Source organism: Channa argus, chromosome 11, assembly GCF_033026475.1.
Source record: "Channa argus isolate prfri chromosome 11, Channa argus male v1.0, whole genome shotgun sequence".
In the NCBI taxonomy this organism is placed as follows: Eukaryota; Metazoa; Chordata; class Actinopteri; order Anabantiformes; family Channidae; genus Channa; species Channa argus.
The window spans coordinates 3,111,046-3,126,654 of NC_090207.1; the positions used below are offsets into that span (position 1 = coordinate 3,111,046).

The following is a 15,609-nucleotide window of genomic DNA, read 5'->3' on the forward strand; positions in this document are numbered from 1 at the left end:
ATATACCGGTTAGGCAAACCTCCAAACAGAGGCAATTTTGTGTCGTCATCCGTGACACGTTAAAAGTATAAAAGATATTAAAAAGCTGCATATCCTGAATCCTGAATGTTTTGAAGTTTCATCGGTGTTTTGTAGTATGTCAATGTAGTAGTTAGGCTCCAAATAACGTACGGAAGTCAGAATAATACGATTAGGACATTTTGTCCACTGCGACTGCTGCAGGTTCTCAGTGGACAAGATACACTGAAGACAGACCCAGGACACACAAGGAAAGAAGCACCCAACATGTGAAAATAGGAAAAATGCCGCCCCAGCAGCCACGATGGGAGACTAATCGAAGGACCACGACCATGTGCGCACACTTAAACTTTTATCCACCTGCCAGAGTTTTAATTAAATGAGCTGCTTTTAACTTTGGGCTTCATGTCCTTTGTTGGAAGCATTTTCAGCAGGTTTTTGTGATTATTGCTCATCAGGAAACATGGACAGGAAATATCGCAAGATGACAGAAAGTGCAAGGGGGGGGGAGAGAAGTGAGAGAAAATGTTCCCTCTAAAGCTAAAAAAAGCTTCAGAGCCAAATGACAGTCGGTGTCGGACCCTGTTGTAGGAAACACCAGGCTCATCTGAAGCCCATGTTGGGCTCCTCCCGAACATTTTTAGAACTAAAACAGGAAGTGAGACTGCTCTCATATGTAGTTTTGGTTTAGTAAGTGCTGTGTGCTCATACCAGTTGTCACTGGGTTTTTTTTCCCTTAGATACCAGATAGTACAAGTACAACGACGTAGTAGTATCACGTATGATCATAGAAGTAAGTAAAATTACCACAGTTTTGAAATACTCTCAAGTTGTGAGAGTATTTGTGAAATGCAGAAAACTATTAGAATCAACATGTACCTAAAGTACCAGTACTACCTACAGTCCTCTGATTTATCACTGTGTTAGTAAAAAGTAGTATTTCGTAAACAAAGTATTTCAGCCTTGTCGTACAGCACTATGTGTATAAATGCCCCCGTTTACATTTCGTTTTGAAATGTGACATTTTATAGGCTCGCGAAATGTCTCTTTTAGGACACGAATTTGTCCAACAAATGTTGAAACTGCATGAACTATTTTCAAACCCTGTCAGAGCAGGGTGTGGCTGTAGCTTCTGTACAACTGCAGTATTTCTTCATATTTCTGCAATGTTGAAAGACTGTGTTGTGATGCCCGTGTGTTAGATTCCCCTCAGCAGCAACTTTGTTCTCTCCAAAATAAAAAAAAACAAACAAAAAAAAGAATTCAAGAGAAATGAATTTAAGAGAAAATCTGAATCAAAAGGAAAAAAAAAAAAGCGCTTAACCTGCGAGTGACACACATCTTCGGGGTAAATCTGACTCGTCACCTGATTGCATCAATGTATAGTAACACGACACTCCCCTGAAATACTTAGCAGTTCCGCTTTGTTCAGAAGGCAGGAAGCGGGTTGACTCCGAGGAGCATGAAGCTCATTATTACGCTTCAGGAACAAATGGAAGGTGCAGTTCTGCATGTGTGAATATCAGGGGGGGAAAAAAAAAATCACAATCAGCGGCTGAACCATGAACAAACGAAAGAAGGGTAAGTTGCACTTTAATTTTTTTCATGCCATGAAGCAATGTTTGGGCCACTTCCATTTTTGCTTCACCAAATAATATTAATAATAATTCCAACAACCTGATGCCCTTTTTAAAATCTAATCAATAGAAAATACATCCCCATAAAAGAAATAGCAAAAGTAATAATAATTTAATCGTATCATCTTGTGTTTGTTGGTTGGTTGTGTGTATTTGTTGGAATCTCAGAAATGACAGAACTACTCAGATTCCTTCTTTCATGTCATACTTTCATGTGAAAATATGCCATCACATGTAAAAATCCTTGATTTAAAATGCTAGCTATGAAAGTACACTCAGTAAATAAGAGACATTAAAGTACCTTTAGGGGTAAAGCTTGTCACTGGGTCTCTACTGTGATTAAAAACACTCTTAACTGCATAAATGGTACATAAATGGGAGCAATGAAGCTGAGGTTTAGTGTGTTGCCTAAGAACGCTTGGGCATGTGACCGGAGAAGCCGGGGGATCGAACCACCAACTGTGGTACTGGTGGACAACCGCTCTACCTCCTGCACCACAGTGGGCCCCTGTCCTGCAGTAAAATCCCTGTGACTGACATAGTTTATTGTGTGTTAAGTGTCGTTAGAGGCTGACATCTGTCTTAAGTAAAAGTACAAGTACTCAGGTTCTGCACAGTCCATTTTATGCTCTTCGCTACATTTCTAGTGGTTCACTGCACTTATTTCACAACTGTAATCTGAGATTCACAACATTTTTGGGTTGTGACAGCATCCTTTGAGGCTCCTTATCACATTTTAGATGGACAGGAGCGAGACTGTCTCGCTAAATAATAGGCCATCACAGTTTGATGACATCGCCTCATGCAGAGGAGACAAAACAACTGTCTGTTACGATGAGGACGATGCGCATGTGAAGCCAAACCACGTTTTTACACTATGTCAACAAACGCGTCTGTGGGCCGTACGAGTCGGTGGGGACAAACAAAGTATCTGGTTGTTTAGGTTGGAAGATTAGTTGATAGGAGGTAAAAGCTGAACCACCAAAAGTTCCCTTTAAACTTCTGAGGCTTAAATGAGCATAGAATAAACAAAAAGCAAAGATTCAGGTAAAGTCGAGCGAATCATAAAGGACCTAAATACGTCTGTCGCTACTTCAGTCAACGACGTCGTTGATGTGTGAAATGAGACAATAAGTAACAGGCTGAAAAAGGTCGGGAATCACTAAGCATGTGTTGTGTTTTGTTTGCTCATTTTTCTAAAAGCCGCTAAGTCGTTGGATAGTTAGTGGAGAAAGAAGTAAAATATTCCCCTTAAAATACAGTGTAAAACTATAAAGTACTAGACTTGAGTAAAGGTACTTGCCACATATCTCAGAAACAGGGATAGTGTTACACAAGGAGTCAGAGAAAAGAGGCTGATGCAAGTTTATTTGTGTAACCCCATAAAAGAATGTAATCTATTGACACTTGTTTCACTTTGGGACTGTGTGTGTGTGTGTGTGTGTGTGTGTGTGTGTGTGTGTGTGTGTGTGTGTGTGTGTGTGCGTGTCTTTTGTCCACTGTTCCACTTACAAACAGTTTTTATAGTCCTTTGTAGATGAAGCATAGACACGTCTTTGTGCTGTGTGAATGGACCAGCACATGTCTGATGACAGGACAACAGCTCAGTGTTCCACTTCTTTTGCTCCGCACTTGTTCACTATTTAAAGCTGAATTTCATCCACAATGCATCCGAAGGCCTTTTATTCGACTGTAAAACATCACTGTGTCAAATACACACACACTGCAACTAGACAATTTACACAATCTATAATTAAAAGCCCCATGAAAGTTTGAGTCATGTCAGCATCTTTCAGAGTCACTAAAATATCTCTGAGCCCAAAACCGTTGGTTGAGGTCACTTCTCAGTATTAGCACCCAAAGAGACACACAGTTGGCACAGTTTGCAAATTTTTGGGGGTTTGTGAATGAATTCAACGGCTCAGAAATCTCGCTGCGTGTCGGCGTCTCTAAAGAGCTGCTGGATTTTGTTCAACGATAATTCAAACCCGAAATCCGCTCGAGCTCCGCCGCCCTTCAGGACCCCAGCAGACCCTTCCCTCCGCACAATCACTCGACTACACGCTCACGACGCTGCTGTGGTTAAGCAAATAATGACGCGCAAATCCAGCTTTCTACGCAATGTCAATGCACGTTTCGATAAGCCAATATCTAACTTTAAAGGGCCAACGAGACCCGGTTGGGGGGAACAGTGGTGCCTTTACTTTTCGCCCCAGACTAGGAAGACAACATATCAACTGCTGAAATGGAGGTTAGCTCTGCACCACTAAAAGGTCCCTGGTTTGAATCCCTGGCAAGCTGTGGGCTTTCTCCAAGTGCTTGCATTGGGTTTATCCTAGTCCCCTGGTTTCCCCTAATATTGCCTGTAGGTGTGGATAGTTGTCTGTCTGTTGTACGACTTGCTGGATGATTTTTGTTTGTATTTGACGCCAGCGACACATTTCAAAACAGCTGGAACAGCGGGAACAGAAGACGGGGGATGATGTGCCAAATGCAAAAAAATAACTTGAGGATTTTACCAGATACATAATATAAGTTCCCCGGGGGAAATCTATGTGAAAGGGACAAGCCGAAAACCATTATAGACTATGACTGAAGTAAGTCCTCTGAAAACCGTTGTCAGTCAGCACAGTCTGTGGCTGGATCCACAAATGTTAGGTCAAAACGCCACCAGGCAGAGAAACTGACCAACCTGCCGTCCAGATGTGTCCACACATGTAAGGCATTTGGTGCATGAGATAAAAAAAAAACCCCAAAACGACAAAGGAGTCGCTGAACTGTTCCAACAACGTGCTCAGTTCTTCAACTTGTTGTATCAATTTAGTACTTGCACTTTTACTTGAGTTTGTGTACTTCTACTTCTATTAATTAATACACGCGGCATGTTTTTCAAACTTTGTGTCACTTTTTTATAGCTACTAAACGTGAACGGGAACTAAACGTATTATTAGTGATTATTAAAAACATGTAATCGTATGATAAAGGAAGAATACTGAGCATTAAATGAAGTGAGGCTTTGATTTTTCACTGTTACTGCACAAGTTTGTTGCCGGCTCTGACAGAAAAACGGGAAGAATTCATGTTCTTTGCAAATGCACCTCCATTCCGTCTCTTTCCCAAAACCGTTGGTCTATATTTAGCTGAGGAATTATGTATCCATCAGTGTTTTCAGAGTCTTATCGCTCCCTGGGGCCGAAACATAATCAACAACCGCTGGGAGCTCAAGGGCCTGAGGTTCAGACTAGAAGCCGACGAGGAAACAACAAGGACTAAATGAAAAGTTAGTGTTTTCAGCTGCTTAGACACATCATTTCCTGAATTGTTTGGAAAATGTGTGATCATAGCTCCTGGAGCAGAGACGCTTATTACCTGAAGGTGTCAGAGTTTCGTGTCTACACAATCCACATGATAAAGTTATAAAGTTAATATCACTTTGTGTATTTTCCTGTTTGGCTGCTACGTGACAGCTTCAGTTAGATAACAGGCCCAACAGTCATTTCCCGCACTTCATCATCCATCTCTACAGTAAAGTCTGGACACGTCAGACGGCCTGAAATGTGTCACAGCACATTATTGGGACAGATGCAGAGTTTTATAAAAAGGTTTCTCAACAAAGACACAAGGCCTCAGTAACACTGCACAAATTAAACATTGTATACAACAAGTATTTACGGGTTAATGCTCATAAATGGAAGCTGCATCACCAGTTCTACATATTGTGGCTGACATAAACTTAATTTGCAGTATAATTTCTAGGTTTTTAAAGTAACTTTAAATTTGCCATGTTTTTGATATCTCGATGTGGCCGTAAACAGATGGTTCAGGTGGATGCGATGTGCAACAGGTTCTAAAAATGATATGATTAAGACGTGTTTTGCGTTAATTGAAGCTGTTTGGGATTCAAATTTTTGCTGATAATATTACTCCAAATATCACACAGCCATGCTACATCCGTTTTGCATGACTTTGATGTCGTTTTGTGTCAGTTAGTAGTTTTACGATTGACTCAGTAACAAGAAATATGTGACATATACAGTCACTTAATCAAACAATCAATAATAAAATACACTGAAACTCAAATGCACCCTGGACCCCTTTAATGCCATTGACTCTGACACTGAGAAATTTCCTTTTGCTCTCCAGGTTTCAAGTGGTTTGGGAGCCTCACCAATCTCTCCCCTTGCCGCTCGCAACAAAAGGCCAAACTCAAGGCTGCCCCAAAGCATGATGGGAGATCAGCGGAGGCTGAGGACCTGACGGTGGATGACATGAAGGTCAGCGCGACGAGTCCCAGCTACGCCTGCACCAGTCACATGTACACCCATGTGGGCACCGTGCCCCGCAGCGAGAGACACAAGAAGAAGGAGACGACGAAGAAAAGGGGGGAGGGGGAAGGGGGGAGTGGAGGGCAGGGCCAGTGGAAGCCAGGGGAACATGTCAGAGACTCCCCCCTGCTCAGTGCTCTGTCCAGCCTCAGTCTGACCGGTCTGGACCAGCCTGTGCCTATGTCTGCACTGGCCCGGCCGCTGCCTGCCACTCCGCTGCTCAGCCGGGCTTCACCTTTGACCTCCAAGCCTCAAAGCTGCGTCAGTGAGCATTCGGGAGGCCCGATCGAGGGCAAGGATGCTTTAAAGACTTGTAGATCTACAGGAGAGCTTTCAAACATGGCAACTATCAGCCCCAAAGTGGTTTCAGCGCAGGATGTGTATGTGCCAATGAACCGGATAGCTGAAGCAGCCAGACAGGAAACCGCCAGGAGCGTGAACAGCGCACAGCAAATGGCAACTGCTGATGGGTGAGAAAGATTATTTACAACACCGCACATTCACAGTGATGCTGCCTAATTTAGCTGCTGCTTCATAGGAAACAATGGTTTAGAGCAACACTGCAGAATAGTTTCTAGTCATTCATTTGTACAGTTGGATGCAAAAGGTAGTTTCTCCTTAGTTTGAAATGCCAAAAAGACAAGGAATTATCAACACAATATTTAATGCACATTAAGCTATTACAAACGTTCCCTCATAATAAATTAAACTAATGAAGGAGGATGCAAACATTTACTTATTTGTACTTGTACTGATGAGGAAAGAACATTTGTAATTTGAACTTTTTTGGGAAGTTCTTGTTTTACTTGGGTTTTTTTTTTAAAGCTCCTTGCACACAAGTCAAGACAAAATCTTTAAAAAGTGGTTTTACAGAACTTAACCCTGAGGCACATCTTTAACGAACAGCCCACATTAAAACAAAAAAGTCCAGTTTGTGAAGAAAAAATACAATATAATGAAATCCAGCTGTACCTAAAGTAATTAACATTATAATTATTCATCATATACATAATACCAGCTGATAAACACATGAATATCACCAGCACTGATGTAAAATAACCCATTCTGCGTAAGTATGATACAGTACTTTAATTACCATTTTGATTGTAGTACTTTTACTTGTAATGGAGTATTTCCACATTGCGTGGTACTACTTTTCTTCCACTGTTAGTACCCATCAACGCACAGTGCGCGCTACCTGTTGCCAGCAGCGGGCATGCGCAGTAGCTGCACGCCTGCTAGCTGCGCTTCGTTCACTCAGCTGGTTCCGACCCAGCAGCAGCAGAACTGTGTGCGTGCGTGCGTGTTCGTCGGGCCGGAGAAGATGTGTGAAGTCGAGGGCCGTCGCTGTGGGTCAGTCGGCTCCGGAGACGAGGATAGAAGGTGGGGAAAGTGTTTTCTAACAAGTTCGTTGGTCTGGAGGTTTGTGTTTAGCCCAAACGTGTGGGCGCTGGGCGTCTCTGTCATCGGTCAGTGTCTCTGCTCCGAGACGCTGCACCAATCCGGACTTAACGTCTGGTTACTGTGCCGCCTTCAGTCCGCATGTTGTGGGTCATTCGGACGCCTGTGAAACCGTTCCCACAGGGGAAAGTGGACTCTAGAGTCCACCAGAGTTTGTCTGGGCGCGACGCGGAGCAGGGCAGGCGGAATCTGGACCTGTGTGTTACATAAGAGGGGGGATTTGATTCTGCTCGGGCTCCTGTCACAACAGTGAAAAAGGTTTTATTTCAGCAGTTTCTGACCCGGTTGACGCCTGGCTTTGACCTTTTGACGCCTACTTGACTTCTCATCCTCAGAGAGAGAAAAGGTCGAACGGGCAATGAAGGCACCACCGCTCACCTGCAGCTTCAGTGAGGCGCCTTCACCTCTGGTCACTGTCAGTCGAACCGCTTCTCTTACCCCAAGCGCAATGTTCAGATCAGCATCAGGAAGAAGTGTGTTCCCTTGCTGAGGCGGTTTTCCCGACATGTGACCTCTGTTGAGCACGCGCACACACACACAAAATTAGAAGTCCAGTGCAACTTCCCGCACGCTCACCACGCGCGGTACTTTTTCATGCTTTTTCCAGTCACTGAGAAATCATCCAGCACGCTACTGCAACTGTGAGCAAACGTAGCAGTTTTGTGTTTTCGACGGTTTCACACAAAAAAAGAGTGTTATGCAACATGTAAAGGGCAACAATTTTCATCTTGCCTGATTTCAGGAAGTGCATGTATGTAAATGGTATTAAAGCTCCCCTTCTGCCTTCTGTAAATTCAAGCAGCTCTCTGCTTCTAGCTGAAAAAACACCTCCAGATGACGTCATCCGGAGGACTTTATCATTTCAGACGACCTATTCTGGTGCTCAAAAGGCTGAGGTTGTAGTTTTTGGTTGCTCTGCAGCCCCAAGGACTCCGGGTGACGTCTTCTGAACTTGAAAAGTCCTCCTGATGACATCATCTGGAGGAGCTTTTCAGCTAGAGGCACAGCAGTATTTCAAAACGGGGGAAGGCAAAGGGAAGTTTAATCATCCTTATAAATATTTTCCCAAATTAAGTCCGCAGGAAGCAAATTGGCGGAGCTTTCACGAGCTTTTCTGTGTTTAAGTATAAAGAAACAAAAGCTATTTTATGCAACAAAATGAGTCCGACGTAAATTAAATAGAATTTTGTGCCATAAGATTGTTATTGTTATAGTGGACACTTCAGTGGAGTAGATATCTCATGATTACATTCATTTATGACATTATTTAGACACAAATGATAAACCTGCAGCTTTGGAGGCCTGGGGATCGTATGTTATTCGAACCAAAGACAAACTGGTGCTAAGCTGAACTCCACATCCTCCTGTCAGTGATCCTGGCCTGCAGCAGCTAAATGTCCTGACCTGATTTTACTCTCATGATACGACAACCCAGCTCTGTTTTCATTTATGAGCCCGTCAGAGCAGAAGTGGTTCATGAGGTTGACTTTGCCCTTTGAGAAAAGTCATTTTTTTTCTGTCTTGTAAACCTCAGCAGCTTCTTCTCACACGTGCACAGTATATATGGTTCATTACAGGGGCTTGTAACCACAGCTGTCAGTCAGTGTATGAGTTTGTTGAAGTTGCTGATTAAAGGAAGGGGAAGTGCTGTAAAAGTTTATGCTGGTTTGGAGAAAACAGCCCTGAGGTGCAGGGAGTTTGCACAGATCAGCTTCTAACAGTGGACAGGGACAGTTGGACACGTCCAACGACAGCTAATCGTATGACCGGGAAAATAGAAAAGTTAATACAATTTTCAATGCATTTTAATGGATGTTGCAACTGTCCCCAGGTATGAGATCAGCTGCATCACCTGACTTCTTCTTTTCAAATGCTAAATCTGAGCTTGTTATTATAATAAGAAAACAGATGTGACTTTAAGCTGTCAAACCTTGTTGGTCCAGAGAGAATGGTCTTGAGCGAAATGGGCAAAAGAGGTGTTGCAATCTTGTATTTTAGAGCAAAGCAGATAAGGACACACACTTTTTTACAATGCATTTGAGGCTCAGTCAAGATATCTAAAAAGTGTCCAAGCACTATTATTTGTATTTAACTCAAATGCTCCTACATTCTTTGCAGCAATATCTCATATGATAACACCTCGAATATGTTATATAATAACTTGAACTGGTGCTTTACTTGTAAACAAAGGCCAGATTCCATGTTTTTAGGGAGGGTTCTCCTCCTCATCATCAGAATTTTATTTCTCAGTCTCCATTAATCAAACCAGTTTTCTTAGGCCAGTGAAGTAATGGTTCTCATAATCAAAGACTAAACTTTGTTAGGATGAAACTAAATGCATCTCCTCTGACAAGGTGATCAGGAAATAATTTGTCCACAATGACCAAAACTAGCATCCGCAACTTTTTTTGAACATGTGAGTTTTGTAAATGTAGCCTGTGGATGTGAGGGAGCTTCTCACGACGGAAGGTTTACTTGTGTGTTCACATCTGCGTGTGTGTGTGTGTGTGTGTGTGTGTGTGTGTGTTTGCTGCCTGTTCTTAGAGTTTGGGAACAAAAGGTCAGCTCCCCTCGACGTTACTGCTGAAAATATGCAGCATGTTGAGGAAGAGCAGAGCGACTGGAGAGAAAAAAAAAAAAAAATGAAAAGTTTCTCTGCGCACATCACAGCTGTCTGAGGGAAAACTGCCGTTGGGGTGTTTTTCCTGTTCCCAGTGCTGGACTCAGTGGTCGCTGGATGGGATTCAGGGGGAGGGAGAAAAGAGAGCTTCAGTCCTGAAAAGCGGATGATTTGCAGATATATGAGGTGTCCCCGTCCTCCCCGGAGAAATTTTTTGTGTTGCTGTTGCTGGGTTGTGTCGAGTTAACACACAGTGAAGCTGTCGCAGAGTTGTGCCAGGGGACAGAGAGACGGAGAGACAGAAAGACAGGAGCAGGTTCTGCCCACACTGTACTACTGCCAGTACTACTAATAATACTGCTAACAGCCTTTTTTGATTTTAGTAAGATACTTTATATAAATATACTCGGTTTATGTATTTACTGGGGTTTTATGTGATGGAACAACACAAAGTGGCACATAATTGTGAAGTGAAAGGAAAATGTATAAACGGTTTTCAAAATTTATTACAAACAAATACCTGAAAAGTGAGGTGTGCATTTGCATTCAGCCCCCTTCACTCTGATACCACTAACTAAAATCCAGGGGAACCAGTTGCCTTCAGAAGTCACCTAATCTGTAAAGACAGTCCACCTGTTTGTAATTTAATGTCGGTATAAATACAGCTGCTCTGTGAAGCGCCCAGAGGTTTGTTAGAGAATATTGGTGAACAAACAGCATCATGAAGTCCAAGGATGACGCCAGACAGATCAGGGATAAAGTTGTGGAGTAGTTTTAAACAGGTTTAGGTCATAAAAAAATATCCCAAGCTTTGAACACCTCACGGTGCTCTGTACAATCTATCATCTGAAAATGGAAATAGTGCGGCACAACTGCAAACCTACCAAGACATGGCCGTCCACCTAAACTGACAGGCCGGCCAAGGAGAGCATTAATCAGAGAAGCAGCCAAGAGGCCCACGGTAACTCTGGAGGAGAAGTGGGAGAATCTGTGCACTCCACAAATCTGGCCTTGATGGAAGTGGGAAGGAGACAAAAAACTTAAGAAGTCCCCACAAGCCACGTGGGGGACACTGCAAACATGTGGAAGAAGGTGCCTAATGTTGTGGGGGTTTTCTTCAGCAGGGAAGCTGGTCAGAGTTGATGGGAAGATGGATGGAGCCAAATACAGGGCAATCTTAGAAGAGAACCTGTTAGAGTCTGCAAAAGACTTGAGACTGGGGCGGAGGTTCACCTTCCAGCAGGAAGGTAGTGACTTACCCCAAAAGAGTTGCAGCCGTAATTGCAGCAAAAGGTGGTTTTCCAGAGTATTGAACCATCCAAACACATGCAAAACATCAACAATCTGGGGGGAAAAAAAGCCATCAGTCTCTCTTCCAATGCAATCATTTCAACGTATGCAACTTAAACAAGAAGTGAAAAGAACTGAAGAGCTGTAAAAATCTACCAGACCAATCTCAAACACCAGAAGACAGAGACACAGTGACGGAGGGAGGGAGAGGATTTCACAGAGCTGAAATTTAGCAACGTTTGTTTTGCAGAAGGTTCCAGGCAGAACGAGTCGATGCGGAAAAGTTTTTTTTTAAATACACACCAATAACCCACAACAGTAATACCACCTTGTGGTTTTAATATATAAATATGATGAAATACTGATGTTAACCACCTGTCAGCACATAAAGTGTTTAAATCAGCTCCACCTTTACCAGCAGTGACCTTTGACCTTTGACGGATTGCCATAATTACAATAATCAGTATCAGCCGCACGCAGATGTTAGCGTGCTGTAGGTCTGTGTATTGGCAGGAATCCTGTGATACTATAAATATCACAATACAGTTACTATTCAGTATATCACAATACAGTGTTATTGTAAGAACAGAGCATCGTATGCATAAAATTTGAGCGTAAAAAATTAAAAACATCGATGTAGTCACGAGGGGCTTAAAAACAACACAAATTCAACCACCGCCACCGCATTTTGTATGCGAACTGGTGGGAAGCTTGGGAAGAGCAGCTGATGGGATCTAAAGTGTCTGAACAGTGTGTTTCACGTTGGTTTTTCTGCTGTTTTCTCAGGCGCCGGGACGTGACAGACGGCAGTGGAGAATATGTGAAGGTAAACATCCCCTTTACTTCCTTCTTATCTGTTTGAGTCTATCGTTGCTGCCTGTTTTTCTAACTCTGCTTTTGTCACTTCCTCCTTTCGAACATGACACACGCACTCGTTTACACTGGTTTCTGCCTGTTGCTGTGATCCTTCTCACACAGAGCTCAGGCTTTAATTTAATCGGGGGGTGGGGGGACAGAAAGGACTCAGGGAATGTGGTGTACTGCTGGGAAGCTGCCTCTCTGGCAACCATGGCAACCTGGAGTGGGCCCGGGGGGGCTCTGCCTGGAAAAGGTGGAAGGAGACACAGAGAGCGAGACCATTTCCACTTCATTGACTTATAATTGGACGCTTGACAAACACACTTGTCTGAATTGGACAAGCTGCCAATGAATGATAATGCTAATGAAATGAAAGCTGTTCATTAGGGGATTCCAGGTCTTCACCCCCAAAACACACACGCACACACTTGCACACGCACGCACACACTCACTGGTTGTTTTGAAATGATCCTGCCACAGTGCCCAGTCCTGTGGGACAAACCATTCTTTTACAACAGGAGGGGAGGACAGTGTCAGCGAGAAGAAAAACAACATGTCACCTATAGAACAGTAATTTGTGTGTGTGTGTGTGTGTGTGTGTGTGTGTGTGTGTGTGTGTGTGTGTGTGTCCCTAATCAAAAGCATTCCCAGCCCGTTGTCGGTGTAAACTGATATACAGTAGCTTCGTTTTGTTTGTGTAAAGACACGGCACACAAAGCTCCGCTGAGTGATGACACCCCGTTGCACAATGAAGTTTCCATGGCGACGAGGCTGATACTTCACTTACAGTGTGGGTCAGTGTCCCGGGCCCCCTGGTGCCACCATGTGTGGATGCCAGTGTGAGAATGCCAGAGCTGTCTGTCCTCTCTCCCTCCCTCCTCATGTTCCTCTGTCCTCTGTTAACACACACACAAAAACAGAGCTGAGCTGCAGCTTTTGACTAGATTCACCCACAGAGAGGACGAACATTTCAAGCAGCTTATAAACCAGCTGCATGATGCTCTAAGTGTCTTTGGTTTGTGTTTTTTGCTTTGTTGGGACTTTGTGTCTGATTGTCCTCCTGTGATGTCCTTGAAGTTCTCCAAAGAGAAGTTCTGGTTGGAGCCGCCATCTGAGACGTTGCGGAAGCAGCTGGAGGAGGAGCTTAAGCTGAACAGCAGCGACCTGAAGAGCCACGCCTGGTACCACGGATGCATCCCCTGCGAGGTCTGCAACACACACACACACACACACACACACACACACACAGACACAGACACAGACACACACAATTCATATTTTTGACTCACCACTGACCTAAATTCATTACCTGGAGTCTTATCTTAACCACAACAACAAACCTGTATCTACTTCAAACTTCAGTATTTTAACTTGTGCCTGCTCAAGTAAGAATCACTCTCTTTCATTTTGTCCAGAGTTAGGACATTAGAAAAAGATTTTCAAGTGTTTTTGCCCAGTTGTAGCTCAGAACATCAGAAATGTTAACAACCAGAGGACCTCACTGAGGAAGGACAGTGTTGGTTTACATTGATTTTTATGTTTAAAATAAGACGTGTTTGGACTCGTGAACTCACGATCGTACAAGACGAGATGTTGGACTTTGAACATTTTGCTTTTGGGACTTTTTGCCATGACCTGTGGATTTCCCCAACTCTAACCAACCTTGACTTTGAGATAAAGCACTATCTTTGTGCAGCTTCAGGCACGTGTCCAAGGCTAAAAGGTTTGAGAGCGCAGAATTGAATTGCAGAGTCGGATCTGAACCAGACTCTTAAGCGTCATGGCTGATCTGAGCGAGACGGAATAAAACACCTGGGGAAAAAGCTGAAAAGCTCCTCCAGATCACCCGGAGGAGTTTTCACCAGTAGGAGTTGAGATGAAGTCTGGAAAAGCAGGTTGACCATGATTACAGGAAGGTTTAATGCATTTATGGTGGTGAACTACCAGAACTAGAAGCAAAAGAAGCAAGTTCAAAATCAGTGAAGGCGTCCTTTAAGTTGTTGCACCATTTAGTCCCACATCATATCTGCATTGATTTTACAGAAAGATTTTAATCCGTCATATCTCCGCACTCGTTGTGGAGGCTATTTGTTGCCTCAGATGTTGGTGACAGGAAATAACCGGCAGATAAGATGAACTGGAGACCTAATAGTCAAAATTCTCTCTACACGGCTCATTTTTGAACATGGTTTTAAAATGGAAATACAGTTGTAAACCCGTAAAAATCTCCTGCAGACATGTTTGACAATATAAAGAACTACTCTGATGACTCTGATGAAATAAATCTGTCCTCAGGTGTCCGAGAGCCTGGTGCTGAACCACGGCGACTTTCTCATCAGAGACTCTCAGTCCAGTCAAGGAGACTTTGTCCTCACCAGCCACTGGGAGCAGAAGACACTTCACTTCCTCATCAGTAAGATGGTGGTTCAGTCCAGTGAGACATACACCCGGGTCCAGTACAGGCTGGAGGGCGAGGCCTTTGACTCCTTACCGGCCCTCGTTCGCTTCTATGTGGGCAGCCGGACGGATCTGACGCAAGGGAGCGGAGCTCAGATTCATCAGCCAGTGAACAGGACGCTGCCGCTCAGCTACCTCCAGACGGCTTTCGGCACCGCCGTCAGCCCAAAGTCCTGTGACAGAGGGCTGAAGAACGGCAACGTGAGCGGAGAGGAGAGGGTCTGTCCCCAGAGGTGAGACTTCTTTTTACAGATCCGAGTTCACTACAGAAAGACAGAAGGCAGGAAACAAACATAAGGTAGATTTTTCTGCAGTTGGTCACATTTTTAATTTGTCTTATGGTTTCTGATCAACTGATGTGTTCATCAATTGAACATGTCCACTTCAATGTCCCACGTGTTCAAATTGGTTATTTAGTCCAACAAAACAAAATATTCAATAAATTCTGATTATGAAGACTCAGGTTTAAGCAGCTGGAACCAGAGGATGTTTGGAGTCATCTGTGGCATCTTCTTAAATTTTCCAACCCATGGCTTGGAAAAGGAAGTGAAACTCTGGTTTTGGGTCTGACTGGTTTGCTATTAATTTAGGTGTCGCCACAGAGACGACTGTTAAGCTAAGCTGTCGGTTGCTGTGGCCCTGAGTCGTGTGTGGGTCTGTGCGAAAAGTGACCTTTACTTCTCAGAAACAGTTGGTGAATCCACTGTTGCGTTAGTTCAGCCATTGCACAAGTCGCCGGTTCGTGTTTCCATTTGCAGGACATGACAGGAAGATTGCATCAGTGATCCTCTGCTTCAAATGAAGTTCAAACGAAGTTCAGCGGAAGCTTATCAAAATAGAATATTAGGCATCACTAAACAGGTTTTATCACCCTCACACAGTTTTTATTTATTTATTTTTTGTCCTTTCGGCTTAACCCGTGAGTTCAGGGTCGCCACATACT

General features: G+C 43.6%; 1 protein-coding gene across 3 annotated transcripts in view; it reads left to right on the top strand.

The window, feature by feature from the left end:
* The first annotated feature begins 1,441 nt into the window (after nt 1–1,441).
* sh2d3cb (SH2 domain containing 3Cb) overlaps nt 1,442–15,609 on the top strand; it is a 54,762-nt gene continuing 40,594 nt past the window's right edge. Inside the window, exons 1-5 of one of the 3 annotated variants that reach the window (XM_067520953.1) lie at nt 1,442–1,599; nt 5,799–6,450; nt 12,138–12,177; nt 13,287–13,415; nt 14,505–14,899. In XM_067520953.1, coding sequence (XP_067377054.1) covers nt 1,581–1,599; nt 5,799–6,450; nt 12,138–12,177; nt 13,287–13,415; nt 14,505–14,899 — 1,235 coding nt within the window. In that variant the 5' untranslated portion in view covers nt 1,442–1,580. Of the gene's footprint in view, nt 1,600–4,913; nt 4,936–5,798; nt 6,451–7,071; nt 7,364–12,137; nt 12,178–13,286; nt 13,416–14,504; nt 14,900–15,609 lie in introns of those variants that run through there. The other 2 variants (XM_067520954.1, XM_067520955.1) reach the window with 2 other exon arrangements.